The following is a 14,573-nucleotide window of genomic DNA, read 5'->3' as shown; positions in this document are numbered from 1 at the left end:
AAGGTCACCCAAGGAAATACAAAAAGAGGCATCTAGATGTATTTCACAACAGTATCTCCCTGTACATTAAAAACAAAACAAAACAAAACAAAAAAAACATGGTTTTTACATTTAAAGCACTTGTCCTTTTTAGAATTAACTTTTGCCTATGGTTTGAGTGAGGCCTTGAGCTAAAAAAGAGAAAAAAAATGTAATTTCCAAAAAAGCTAGCCAGTCTTTTAGACGCACTAACTGATAAAAGATCTCTCACACACACACACACACACACACACACACACACACACACACTCTCACCACGGTGTTTGGCTGGAACTGGGGGAATGGAAGCTTCTTGTTTTTTGCTTTATCACAGAAGGAGCTGGGGAGTTCAAATATGTTGTAAAAAATTAAAACATCGATTCCTTTAGTAATTAGAACTAATTACAAATGACTCCCCCACACTCTGGCAATCTCATTTTCTTCTTCGTAGGGAAGCTGGGTTCGGATGTTCAAGAGGTTCAATTATTGATTCTTATTTCTCCGGCCCTGTAGTACCTAGTGCTGTCTGCGGCCGCCATGCCACGGGCACCACCACGCCATCGGCAACGCCACGCCACCGGCCTTGTGGTGGGCAGAAAGGACTTCATACCCGGTAACCAGTGTCACCAAAGGGAAGTCTACAAGGAATGGCACCCACAGAAGCTGGAGATGGGGAGGTGTCCTCCTGATGCAGGGCTTGCAGAATGCCTCAGGCGGCCCCTGCGGACCAAGCCCAGGAATGAACCATATAGGGTGGGGCTGGGCAAGTCACGGGTCCACACAGGAGAAATGAAGATGTCTGGGAGTCTCTGAAATTTTGTGTTTTTCGTGTATCAATAGTGGAGGACTCTAAACTGTGGTGTGTGTGTGTGTGTGTGTGTGTGTGTGTGTGTGTGTGTGTGTGCACATGAGTGCACACACAAATGTATGTAAGTCCCATGAGAATAGTATACATACTAGTCTATAACTGATAATTATATAATGTGCGGTGTATAATTATACATACCATAATGTTATATAAAATTACAAGTGTTAGTTCATATCTCTTGACCCTACCCAAACTTTAAAATTTTTGTTAATTAATTATTATTTCTTTTTAGACAGGGTCTCAATATGTAACTCTGGCTGTCCTGTAACCCTCTCTGTAGACCAGTCCCACCCAGAACTCACAGAGATCCTCCTGCCTCTGCCTCCCGAGCGTTGGGATTAAAGACGTGCGCCACTACGCCTGACTGTGTTTGGTTTTTTTATGTGTACCAGGGTGCAGGTGTAAAGGTGAGAAGACAGCTTTTGGGAGTCAGTTCTCTCTTTCTTTCTACACCATGTGGGGCCTGGGGACTGAACTTAGATGTTCAGGCCAGGTGCCAAGTACCTTGCAAGCAGAGCCATCATCCCAAGCAAAGTTTTGGGACCCAGACCATGAGGGTAAATCAAGATCCAGGTTGCAAATGTTTAAGCTTTTTCTTTTTCTTTTCTTCCTTTCTCCCCCCCCTCCCCCCAATATGGTTTCCCCTGGCTGTCCTGGAACTTGCTGTGTAGACCGTGCTGGCCTTGAACTCGTAGAGAGCTACCTGGGATCAACGGAGTATATCAATACCTCTCGGCTTTTTTTTTTTTTTTTTTTTAATTGCTTAGGTCTGTTGTTGAGATGGGGTCAGGGTCTGTAGCCCAGGCTGGCCTTGAACTTATGATCTTCCTGCTTCAGCTTCCCCTGTACTGGGTTACAGGTGTGCACCACCAGATTGAAATGTCTAGTTATTTAAAAACTGTGAACTGAGCTAAGCACAAACCTCCTTCCTCCTTGACATAATGACCAGGAACATAACTTTCACTCCAGAATTCTCCATTCCTTGGTCCTGTGTGCTTGAAGGTCACTACTCGGGATCAGCTGGGATCAGCCATCTATCTGTGTGTTCCGGGCCAGCCCCTCTCTGTCACTGCGCCTGACTCCATCAGCCACTGCGGGGATCTGTGTGTATATGTGTGTGTGTGTGTGTGTGTGTGTGTGTGTGTGTGTGTATGTGTGTGTATGTGTGTATGTGTGTGTGTATGTGTGTGTGTGTATGTGTGTGTGTGTGTGTATGTGTGTGTGTGTGTGTGTGTGTGTGTGTGTGTGTATGTGTGTGTGTGTGTGTATGTGTGTGTGTGTAGTGTGTGTGTGTGTGTGTGTGTGTGTGTGTGTGTGTGTATGTGTGTGTGTGTGTGTGTATGTGTGTGTGTGTGTATGTGTGTGTGTGTATGTGTGTGTGTATGTGTGTGTGTATGTGTGTGTGTGTGTGTGTGTGTGTGTGTGTGTGTGTGTGTGTGTGCTGGGGGGTGGCCTCATGTGCACAACCTGTTTGCCCATTCTGGATCTGTCTCTACCCTGCACAGAGTCATGCCAGCAGACCCCACCGCCCACTTGATGTAGCCTCATTGGGATATCCAAAATGCCTTAGACTCAGAATCCAGTTTTCCTATTCTCCCAACCTGGACTCCACCCCAGGGTTCCCTTCTCACCTGTTACTCAGTTCTGTAAAGTAGAAGCTGGAGGTTATTTGAAAGCCTGCCTTGTTACCCCATCTCATCCCCAGCCCCTCATAAATGTCATGTAAGACACTCCACTAACCCATGCCTGACTCCATCGATACCTCAGGCTGGGCCAGGTGCCATCATCCCTCATCCGGGTACTTGTAGTGGTAAGGCACTCTTTCTGTGTGCTCACTGCCTCAGTTTCCCTCTTTAGATCCCCTCCAGGAAACCAGCAGGCAAGAGATCACGGAAGTGCTCCCTTAAAGCCTCGCAAAGGCATTGCTATTCCCCTAAACAGGTTGTGTGGTTCAGAAGTCACTGTCGTCAGCTGGGATCTGTCTGGCTTTTAAAGTAGCAAACTGGTCCACTCAATGAAGGTATAACAAGCGTGCCTCCCTGGGTTCTTTGGGTTTTAAAGGCTAGCATCAACATTTGCCATTCCCTGCTGTTTCTGAACATTTGAGAGAATAGCTCACACAAAGTTTCAAGGGGCATTTTCCTACTTAGCTTCATCCCCTGCTGGCAACCTCTGTAGACAGGTTTCCAGGTCTGGAATGCCTGGGCTCTCGAGTCTCTCCAAGTCTGGGTCAAAAAATGAATATAAGACCACTTCTTCCCTGAGCCCTGGCTGCTCCGTGGCTATAATAGAGTAGTGGGTCCACAATGGGAGAGAGAGAGGCACAAAACAGCCCCCAGAAGGGACAGAGGGGACTCCTGTAGAAATAGCCTTTGGTATGCAAGTGTCCCAGGTCCTGGGTTCCAGCCATCATCTGAGCTCTGGCCAGGTCTTTTCCATGTGAAATTGGTGGCGGTGGCCTTAAGCTTCTGTCATTCACTACTGAATGGTACCCCTGGAACAATGCCTGGTTCTTCCCATTGTTATCTAAAGACGGCAATAGCATGTCCCCTCCTTGGGAATGCACATGTTGTGTGTCTGTGGTCTGTGGCAAACTTGCATGTATTCTTGAGGACTCTGAATAGTGACGTAGTCTGTGTAGGAAGTCAAGTTCTCTCTCTCTCTCTCTCTCTCTCTCTCTCTCTCTCTGTGTGTGTGTGTGTGTGTCTGAATGTTGGTCTTGGCACAGTCAGACTGGGTCTCTCTCTGATTCTATTCAGCTTCCTGCAAGAGTTGACTTAATAGGGGTGAATATGCCTGGTGGCTGCATCCTGGGGCCTAACATGGGTAGGCTAGGGTACAGTAGGATGGAATTGCCTGAAAGGGTGGGGGTCATGGCTTCAGGGTTGCACAGCCACCTGGATGTATGGCTGAGGGGTGGTGTCTTATCTACTTTTCTGTTGTGAAGACACACCACGACCAAAGCTACTTTTAGAAGACAGAGTTTGGCCGGGCGTTGGTGGCACACGCCTTTAATCCCAGCACTTGGGAGGCAGAGGCAGGTGGATCTCTGTGAGTTCAAGGCCAGCCTGGTCTCCAGAGCGAGTGCCAGGATAGGCTCCAAAGCTACACAGAGAAACCCTGTCTCGAAAAAACAAAAAACAAAAATACAAAAAAACAAAACAACAAAAAAAAGAAGACAGAGTTTGTGTGTGTGGGGGGTTGCTTACCGTTCCAGAGGGTTAGAGTCCGCCATTATGTAAGGAACATGGCAGCAGGCAGGCATGGCACTGGAGCAGTAGCTGGAGCTTACATCCGTTGCACAGGCAATGCGCAGAGAGGGAGAGAGCTGACTGGGAATGGCACGGGCTTTGGAAACCTCAAAGCCCGCCCCCAGCGACACGCCTCCTCCAACAAGGCCACACCTCCTAATCCTTCCCAAACAGTTCCGCCAACTGGGCACCAACCATTCAAGCAAACTCAACGAATAAGCTTATGGGTGCTGTTTCCTTTCAAACCACCACAGGCAGACAACAGACTGTGAAGTGTCTAGTGGCCTTTGGGTGGCAAAGGGCCATATGGGTAATCTATGCCTCACTGGGATCTCGATGCCCGGGGTCCCGACTTGGATGCTGTCATCACAGGAGTGCATTGCTTAGCACAGTGTCTGACGCAGGTGAATATGGTGTATGTAAGTAGCTATTACGGTATGAATACTTCCCCCCCCACACACACACATAGGGCACTATGTTAATAAACCTCACTCCCATGAGGCCTTTGAGAGGGCTGAGGTCATGAGGGTAGAACTCATGGATGGCATGGATGTCCTTATGAACATCTCCCAAGGCTGCTCTCCTGTTGCTAGCATTCTGTGAGGATACAGCAGGAGATGGCTCTGTGCAAACCAGGAAGTGCCTTCTTGGCAGACTCAAGCGACTGCCACCGCAATCTTGGCTTCTAGAACCTTGGGGTTCTGCAAATGGAGTCCAGGATGTGCTAAACTTTCCAGGCAAGTCTCTACCCCTGAGTGACGTCTCCGTCTTTCCCCCTTTGGTTTTAACATAGGTTCTCTCCGTGTTCCTCAGGCAGGCCTTAAACTGTCCCCTGCTTCCAGGAGTCTGGGTAGCTGGATGCAAGGCCTGCAATACCAGGCCCAGGCTCAGTTCCCTTATGATCCTCTGGGATACAGAAGCTGGACCATGGTACTCTTCGAAGCTCTTTACTGCCTCCCAGTGACTGCACAACTCTAATCTCCTTATTGGGACCTAATAATTACTGGGGAGCTGGTATCAGTCTCCCAGACAGTCTCCTCCTCTCCTATACGTTCTGTACTGTTGCCCAGGTAAGGGGGTGTCCACAGTGATTGCACCTGCTCCCAGGGGTCCAAACCCATCCACACAGGGTGGTCCTGATTCCTGTGTGTGTGTGTGTGTGTGTGTGTGTGTGTGTGTGTGCAAGTGCAAACGGATCACATGTATGTGTGGCAGTCAGAGGTTGACATTCCTCTCCAGGTTATTTTTTTGGCCCCAAGTCTCTTGCCGAGAGACTGAGCCTGGGGCTCAGCTAGGCTGGCTGCTGGCTGGCCAGCTCTGGGAGTCCTATCTCCACTTCCCCGGTGCTGAGATGACAGGACACCCTTCAAGGTGCCTGGTTTTGCACGCGGGAGCTGGGGATCGGAACTCGGGTCCTTGAACTTACACAGCAAGCGTTTTACTGACTGAGTTGTGTCCTCAGCCCCTCCCCCCCCCACACTTGGTTTTGAGCATAGCACTATGATGTCACAGGACTTGTCCATCTTGGAGGTGCAGCAATCCTAATCACTGCCCCCCACGGGCCACCCTAAACCCTGCTCCCCCAGTCACCTTCCGGTGGTCCCTGTTCATTCTATGTAGACTCCCTGAGGCTAGCCAACCTGGCTGCCAATCCATGGAGCACTAACGTCTGAGGAATGATGCTGAACCCTTGTCCCTGTGTCATTAATCCTCCAGCGAGTGAGGCCTTTCCCCGGGGTGGGTGCGGGGCCAGGTGACTGATCACACCTGCTTAGCCTCTTGAGGACTTTGACCAGTGGGAGGCATCAACAGAATTTCCCCAGTGAAACGCTGCGCGGAGATTAATGGCCCTGAGCTGTGGGAAGCTCTGGGTGTGCTGGGCTTGAGTGCAGCTGGCCCCGGAGGCCTTGGGATCTGCCCACCACCCCGCTCTGCCCGACCCCTTCCTGGATCAGAGCTGCGTGCCCGCGCTTTGCCTTTGCTTGGATCTCAGGGTCCCCCAGAAATGGTAGTCTCGGCATCATGCCTGAAACCTCCAACACAAATAATTTTCAATTTGCCTGGGAGTTTCAATCGTACAATCCAATGTTAAATAATAGATTAGATGCCTCAGGGAGAGAAACAGGATTTAAGGAGAAATAAATAAAAGGCAAAGTAAAAAAATCTGTGCATGGGTTTGGAGAGTAACTCTGATCTCCCAGTTTCTGCTCTTGGCCTGGATTTGATCGCCCTGTCTCTTCCCGCAGCAGTGGTGGGACAAGCAGGTCTCAGGGGCAGCGGGACTGCCTCCCACACACATCCCTGAGAGCAGCTGGGTCTCTCCTCCAGATGTTAGATGGACTCTTTCCATCCCCTGTCCCTCCTTTTGGGGGCTCAGCACCCCAAGGAGATGCCTTAATTTGTACCTTAACAGCTACTGCCTGGCCAGGGTGTCAGATGCTTGGACAGACACATTCCTGGGCAGCCTTAAGCCACAGATAGGCAGCTGCAGTCTGGCAGGTGATGGGCGAACAGTAGGCAGGCAGGGGCTCATGGCATCGTGGGTGACATCCCAGAGGGGATATTTACAGGACAGGTGCTCCCACGGCCCCTGAACTGTCCACCCTGTGCTAACCCTTTCCTACCAATGCAAGAGAAGGCTCCATATTCTCATCTCTCTATACTCCCCAGCCTTCCCTCCCAGACCAGGCTGGTTAGGCTCGATCCCTCCCCCCTCCCCCTCCCTCCCTCCCTCCCCTCCCCTCCGCATCTCTTTCCTCCCCTCTTCCTTCCTTTTTCCATTCCCTGCCCCTCCTCCTCTCCTCCTCCCTCCTCTCCGTCCTCCATTTCCTCCTGTTCCTCTTGCTGCTCCTGCTCTCATCCCTTATTACTTTTTACTTTTTGAGGCAGGGTCTCTCATGTAGCCCAGGCTGGCTGGGAACTTGCTGTGTAGCCAAGGATGGCTTTGAACCCCTCAGGATACGCCATCCTGTCTCAGCCTCCGGATTGCTTAGATTCCAGGCATGTGCCAACCCACTCAGGACCTGGTTCCCTTCTTTCCTGTCACAGTTGCTGGGTGGGTGAGGTGGGGTGGCTCTGGTCTCCCCCTGCCACCTTCTGGCAATGGGTGTGGGGCATTCATCACCTCAGGCAGCCGTTCCAGTGTCTGGAATCTTGGTTGCCTGCAAAGCTTGTCTTTCCCTTGCCCCAGAGACCGCTGGATTCCTAATTTGTTCTCACAAACCATCCCCCACGAGAGCAGCAAAGTATTCAAATGGTAAGGACTGGACACCAGACCAAACCGCCTGGCGATGAAAACGGAGACAGTCCTCTCGGAGCTATGCGGCCTCGGGCGAATTGTTTAACCTCTCTGTGTCTCAATGCCCTTATCTGTAAAAATCTGGGGAGGATATAATTGCACCATATCTATCTTACAGGGTGGTAATGGCAAGTAAATAAGATAATATATTCATGAAATATGCAGAGCAGTATGGCGTAAGCCTGTAAATACCACCATTTTGTGTATGTCTGCTGGGGCTTGAACCTAAGGCCTAAATCATTGATAAATGTCTTATCAGGGACCCACACCCTCAGCCTCTCACTAGGGAGTCTAAGAAGGCAATATACCAAGGCATGGCCAATATCCCCGGTTTTTTTTTTTTTTTTAAAGCCTATTACATTTGTTTGCTACCACTTACATGTGGAGGTCACAACTTCTAAGAGTCCCCTCTCTCCTTCCACCTTGTGGCGCCTGGATATTGAACTTAGACTGTCAGGCTTTAGCGACAGACACGTGCCTTTACCTCCTGAGCCATTTTGCTGGCCCTATTGCTGTTGTTTCTGATACAGCGCCTCGCTTTGTTGCCCTGGCTGATCTATAACTCACTATGTAGCCCAGGCTGGCCTTGAACTCAAAGCATTTCTCTTGCCTTAGTCTCCCGAGAGTTAGTCCTCATGTGTGAGAACCACCACACCTAGCCATTACTTCAAGAGCCAAGGCCAGAGAGGACCATGGCGTGGGTGCAGATGACAGCTCCAAACAGGGAAAATAACCTGATCAGCCTTTGAGGGTGCATGATCCTGATGCTGGCATTACAGAGGTGGAGGCAGGGGGGTGGTCAGCCTGGCCAGCCTGGGCTACTAAGTGAATCCAAGGCCAGCCTGGGCTAAGGTGCAAGGCGCTGCCTCAAGAAACAAAGAACGCAAAGAAGACAGAAGGGAGAAAGGGACGCATTCAAGACACCCTTAGGAGCAGGATGCAGGCACTGGGATTGAGGCTGTCTCCGCTCGGTGGGACTCGAGTTTGCAGACATTCTCTCCAGTTGGCTGAGGCCGGGGGAGAGTCGCTGAGGTCAGGGGGTGGTATAAAGCGGGAACCCAGCATAGGGGTGCTGAGCTCTCCTCCGGGGGTGCCCGGGCAGGTGACTGGCTGCTGGACTCAGAATACTGGAGGCGGCTGAAGAAACCCCATCAACCGCAGAGAAAGGTGGGAGAGGTGTGATTGTGGGGTGGGGGTGGGGTGGGGTTGGGGGTGGGGTTGGAGGTGGGAGCGTGTTTTCAGAGAAGGAGGTACGGGAGGAGAGCCAGTGGGGTGAGTTCTGCTGGGGAAGACAGAACAGGGTGGAGGCAAGCTCCGGAGGAAGACATACATTTGTTTATTTTAGGTTTCTTGAGACAGGGTTTCTCTGTGTAGCCCTGGCTGTCCTGGAACTCGCTCTGGAGACCAGGCTGGCCTCGAACTCGGGGAGATCTGCCTGCCTCTGCCTCCTGGGATTCAAGTTGTGTGTCACCACCGCCTGGCTTATTTATTATTTTTGAGAAAGGGTCCTACTAGGCAGGCAGCCGTAGCTGGTCTCAAACTCATGATCAGATGTCCCAGCTAGCCTCTTAGGAGCTGGGATTTCATGGTGCCCACGCACCGCCATGCCTTGCTTTTTTTTTTTTTTTGATGGAGTAACTTTAGTTTTGTGTTCCTTTGATGGGAAACTTAAGGACAGTGCTTGGGTCCTTATGTCTTGGAGGAGGAGGAGACAGAGAGATGGGTGTGAATGGTGGAGACACTGGGAGGAAAACAGGACCCATTTATTTAAACACAGGTAGAGGTGATGGTCATGAATAAGTATTTGCATGTGTCCATGTATGTGAGTCTGTGTTTGAGAGAACAGTGTGTGTGTGTGTGTGTGTGTGTGTGTGTGTGTGTGTGTGTGTGTGTGTGTGTGTGTGTGTTTTATGCAGGCTGCCAGCGAGATCAGAGAATACCTGGTACCACTTGGATGGGCAGAAAACCTTCCTAGTGTTGGTGACCCTGGCCTTGGGCCCACATGAGGGGGCCTTAGAAGTTGAGGTGCTGAGAAGCATGGGATTGGGAGAGACAGGTTCTTTTGGAACTGGTGGGTTTGAAAGTAGCCTCCGGGGTCTTCCCAGGGGGCTCTGTGGAGGCTGAAATCTCACCGCACAGAGTTTGGGGTGCAATTCTTTCTCACCTAGCTCTGGAATCTTGCTGCCACCTGGTGGTCAGACTAGGGATGCACAGGCGTCCGTTTAGAAGCAAGGACTTAGCCCCCCCTGCTGGTCGAGTGTGGTTCTGCAGCTATGAAGTCAAGCCACGTGTGAGAGGCTTGCCCTACATGCTTGGCTCATTGGGTCTACCTGTCTGGATTATGAATGTTGTCTCCCCGGGGGACTTGAGGGGCTTGGATTCTATTTGCAGAACTAAGGAGCAACCCTGGGCTTTGCAGTGGTTGGACCCATTCAGAGCACGGTGGGCACACGGGACCGGACTGGGTAGTGAATACAGGATACTGCGGGGGAGGGAGGGGCAGGTTTGCCCGTGGTCCCACCCACACAAGCTACCCAGTCATAGGGAGCCATACAGACCAACATACAGACGGACGACACACATGAATCCTTATACACTCTTTCCTGTGTTGCGCCATCTGTCCCAAGCCCATGAGGCTGGAGGCTGGAGATGCTGCCGTGAATTCCAGGCAGGGCCCCAGGGCTGGGCCTGTGGCTTTTAGTGGATGGCCTTGCTGGGGGCCATCAAGGTGGTGATTATGATTATTATCAGAGCTCTGTGTCCTGTTTCCCCTTCCTTATAACCAGTAATAGAGTCAATGCACGAAGGTCTGCCCAGTTCAAGCCTGGGTGCCCCTGAAAAATGACCCTGAAACGTGTTTTATCTTTAGCCCATCTCTGACACTGTCTCTGTCTCTGTCTCTCTCTCGGTCCTGCCTGGCCCTGAGCAGCAGTAGACCTAGCCACAGCCCAGCTGGGCCTCCAGGTGTCCTTTTGTTGCAAACTATACTTGACACCCTGCCCCCGGCTCTGCCAAATGCACCCACGCCCAGGGACTTCAGCTTCACTTTGAGAGTGCTGCAGCCCAGAGCCTGCTCCTGCTGGGCCACAGTGAGTCAGGCCTCTCTTGCCTTCTCTCACAGGAGCCGGTTCTGGCTCGGGTAGAGGGACGGACTTCTTGGCTTTCTGAGCCTTTGGACACCTGCCTTCAATGAATCTCGAGTCCCCCAGGCTGTGATTTGAGCTTCCTCCCTGTCCCTCTGGGTCCCTCACTATCAGATGGAACCAGAGGGCAGCCTCACCCTGGCTCGGGGGCTCTTGACTAGAATGTGGCCTCAGCTACTTGTTCCAGGCATGGAAGATTCCGGAGTCCACAGTGGAGGGAAAATGGAGATGTACAAGCTCCGGTCAGTGTGTAAGGCTGACTGGATTCCAGTATCATTGATTGCCGTGAGGACTCAGTGTTGTCTCTTCTTAGGGATCCAACAGCTGCTCCCTCACCAGTTAGGATCGGACTCCCAGGACGACCAGCAGATTGCCCCACATACTCATCCAGAAGGCAGGCAGAGGTTCCCGCAGGCCTGGGGATACAGGCAAAGACATCTGCCTCCAATACAAAGTGCTTCCCTCTCCCTACAGACATAGTCCACACGGCCCCAATCACACACACACACACACACACACACACACACACACACACACACACACGCAAAGCACCAACAGTACTTCCACTGGGACTTTTCTGGTGTCACTCTGGCCTGGGACAATTTCAGAATCAGTTCTGGCATGCAACTATACGTGTCAGTTCTATCTGTAGTTTTATAGGTATAGCAACTATACCGTTCTATCTGTAGTTTTGCCTTCCCCGCCACCAAAGCTGGTTCCTCAAGGACGGCCAATCTGCCAGCCTTGAAGTGTTTGGTCAGGCCAATAGATTGGGCTAGGGGGTCATGGTCAGGGCCGGGGATGTGCAGATTATAGCTTTAGTCAGTTTAGGCCAGATGTCTCACTCCCTACCGTGAGAATCCCAAGAATTGGCTGCTGTTTGTTCTCAGGGCCTTATGGGCCCCAACAGCAGCCCTGATGGGCAGCCCGGCAGAGAGTGTGTTCTAGCAGTCCTCAGAGGTGTGACCCAGGGCACTCAACTCCCTCAGTCGGGATGGTCTTTCCCACAGGGACTTCCCGCTAGGAGGGACCACAGGTGGTCTGGCTGATTGGAAGAAAGGAACAACGCCCCTCCTCCCCCCCCCCAAACCAGAGCTACACAGCAAGATTCTGTTTCAACAAAAAACGAAAGCAGGAAGTGGAAACAGGGCTCAGCGGTTAGGAGCTCATACTACTCCTGTAATTCAGACCAGAGTCGGGTTGCCAGCGTCTACAGGAGGCTCACAACTGCCTGGAACTCCAGCTCTGGGGGAATCTGATGCCTCCGGTCTCCACAGACACCTGCACCCATGTGCACATACTCACAGATGATGAAAAATAAAATGAGTCTGAAAAATAAAATACTAAGACTCCCCAAAGCATAGGGGAGTAGACACCACTGCTTTGAAAACTGTGTGTTTTATTCAGACCCTTCCCCTGGGTCATAGAAAAGCAGCAAACCACGTGGTTTGGTACAAGGCAAAGGATAAGGGAACGCAGGACATCCCCTACCGCTGGGGTCCTCAGGCTTCCCTGGTCAGCGTCGGGGCTGAGCCCTTGGAGCATCCGTAACTCAGTAGCAAGCTCAGCCAAGCCAGCCAGGGAATGGGCATGGGACAAGCGTCAGGGACCAAAGTCTGGGCCTCTGCCTCCCACCGAGGGCCACAGCCGCCACACCCCGCATCCCCCTGAGCTCCTAGAGGGTGGGAGGTGCCTGTGCACAGGTGAGTGGGCAGACAAAGCCCTCCCCCGACCAGCAGGCCTCACCCCTCCCTCCCTCCCTCAGTACAGGTCCGAGAAAGGCTTGGAGTAGTTGAACATTAGGTAATCCATGTAATAGAAGTCGTAGGTGCGCTGCCTCTGCAGAGAGGAGAGCTGAGCGAAGTAGTCGCGCGTGATTCTCGAGGTGGTCCGAGCCTCCTGAGAGTGCCTGTCCTTGAACCTGGGGAAGGTCAGGTTCCCAGGCGCGCGGATGAGATGCAGGAAGAAGTTGGCATCGTCTTCCATGCTCTCGAACTTGCCCACGAAGTCGTAGTCGATGAGGCAGGGGCTGCACAGGCGGCTCACATGGTCCCAGTGGATGTCCATGCCCACGGGCCGGTGGACATCCAGCAGGTACTGGATGAACTCGGGGAACCGCACTCCGGAGCCGGTGCGCAGCGCCTCCCGAGAGGCGTTGGCCCGGTAGCGGGCCAGGATAGCCTTGCCAAAGACGGGGTGATAGTAGCTGTTGGGATGCTCGAACTTGTCCCGGAAGGCAGAGACCAGCCTCTCAAAGGGTTCCCGGACGAAGAGCATCTTGGTGTAGGTACTGAGGCGGTGCGCGATGCCCTGGCGGTCGAAAGTGTCCAGGCGCTTGAGCGCGCTGCCGTAGTGGACCGTGTTGTGCTGGATATCCGCGGTGGACGAGGCCAGCCCCGCGAGCACCATCAGCACCCGCTTCCAGTTGGAGCACCCGGCCTTGGGCACCTCGCAGTACAGCACGCGGTGGCGGTCCTCCACGAAGACGCGGGACACGTGGCGCGCAGTGACCGCCTTGCGGCTGCTGCTGCCGCCGCTGCTGCTGGCCCGGTACTTGGCGCAGGCTTCTCGCATCACGCGCTTGCGCTCCTGCTGGCTCCGCTGCAGGCTCGCCCAGCGAGCGTCCGCGGCGGTGTGCGCTCTCGGCTGGACGAGGGTCTCCGACGAGTGGTTGCCTCGCACGGGCCCCGCAGCAGCCGGCATCTTTTTGATGAGCAGTCTCCGCCTGCGCTGCCGCAGTCGTACAGGAGACCCCGCCGCCTTCGCCTTCGCGGGAAGTCCAGGCTGGGCAGGCGCCTGCAGCTGGAGACCTCTTGGGGACCCGCTGGGTGAATCCCGTGTGACCCTTTCCGTGGGTGTCCTCAAGTGGCCATCCTGGGACGAGAGGACAAGGGGTTAGGGGTGTTTAGGACAGCCTGGCATGGAGGGACACATAACCCTGGTCTTCCGCACGGCAGGGGGCTCTACCCACTCGGGCTTAAATTTCCCACCAGGAAGGTGGCCTTGGTGCGAGCCTCTGATTCAATGCGGAACCTGAACGACAAATATAATTTCTACCACAAGGTGGCGCAGTCCCCCCAGGAACCTCGGCTTGGCCAGGGTGGGCGGTGTGAGATGGTGGCCTGCAGGAGGCTTGCACAGATTTGCCCCACAGTCCTTCTCTAAGAGAGAAGGGAAATTCATGCATGCATCCAAAGCCCCGGGTTTGTTCCCAAGGCTCTTGGAAAGGGCCCTGCACATTTGTCTTTTTTTGAGACAGGGTTTCTCTGGCTTTGGAAGCTGTCCTGGAACTCTCTCTGTAGACCAGGCTGGCCTCGAACTCACAGAGATCCGCCTGCCTCTGCCCCCTGAGTGCTGGGATTAAAGGCGTGCGCCCCCACCGCCCGGCCCACATTTGTCTATTTATGAATGGATTCACCATCAGCCCCGGATTGCCTTTTTCGTCCTGCCCTCCTTCCCCCCAGGCGCCTGCCATTTATGGGGTTATGGAAACTTACATGCTGGGGCCTGATGCTGAATTTCATGCCTGGGAAGCAAGAGAGGAGAGAGATGTGTTAACCAGCAGAAGTTAAGTGTGCAAGTACCACACACCTGCCCAGCCCAACAGGCAGGACCCCCCCACCCCAGGCCACCCGCCACCCCACCCTGTCATTAAGTCTCCAAGTACTACCTGGAAAGCTCTGTTCCACCAGCACTCGGGAGGCAGAGGCAGGTGGATCTCCATGAGTTCGAGACCAGCCTGGACCACAGAGCAAGTTCCAGGATAGGCTCCAAAGCCACAGGGAAACCCTGTCTCGAAAAAAACAAAAAACAACAAACAAACAAACAAACAAAAAAACAAAACTAAAAAAAAGGAAAGAAGGAAGGAAGGAAGCTCTGTCCAGCCCCCCATGCCTGTCACCACACCCTGCTCCATACTTTCACTTGCTGCACACACCAAGCCCATGGAAGAAAGGCACTCCAGAGCCCCTGGGAGGGTCCCTTGCTTTGACCTT

The 14,573-nt window shown here is 52.8% G+C and overlaps 1 protein-coding gene across 1 annotated transcript in view; it reads right to left on the bottom strand.

Moving 5' to 3' along the window:
* Nucleotides 1-12,339: 12,339 nt before the first annotated feature.
* Nucleotides 12,340-14,573, bottom strand: part of LOC113837179 (carbohydrate sulfotransferase 8) — a 131,281-nt gene continuing 129,047 nt past the window's right edge. The window contains exons 3-4 of the mRNA XM_035449539.1: nucleotides 14,076-14,104; nucleotides 12,340-13,452 (exon numbers count right to left, since the gene is read on the bottom strand). Coding sequence (XP_035305430.1) covers nucleotides 12,340-13,452; nucleotides 14,076-14,104 — 1,142 coding nt within the window. The remainder of the gene's footprint in view (nucleotides 13,453-14,075; nucleotides 14,105-14,573) is intronic.

The sequence above is a fragment of the Cricetulus griseus genome, chromosome 9, assembly GCF_003668045.3.
Source record: "Cricetulus griseus strain 17A/GY chromosome 9, alternate assembly CriGri-PICRH-1.0, whole genome shotgun sequence".
Classification (NCBI taxonomy): Eukaryota; Metazoa; Chordata; class Mammalia; order Rodentia; family Cricetidae; genus Cricetulus; species Cricetulus griseus.
Note: the sequence above shows the minus strand (reverse complement) of the source record. Positions and strands in the feature narration are given on the sequence as shown.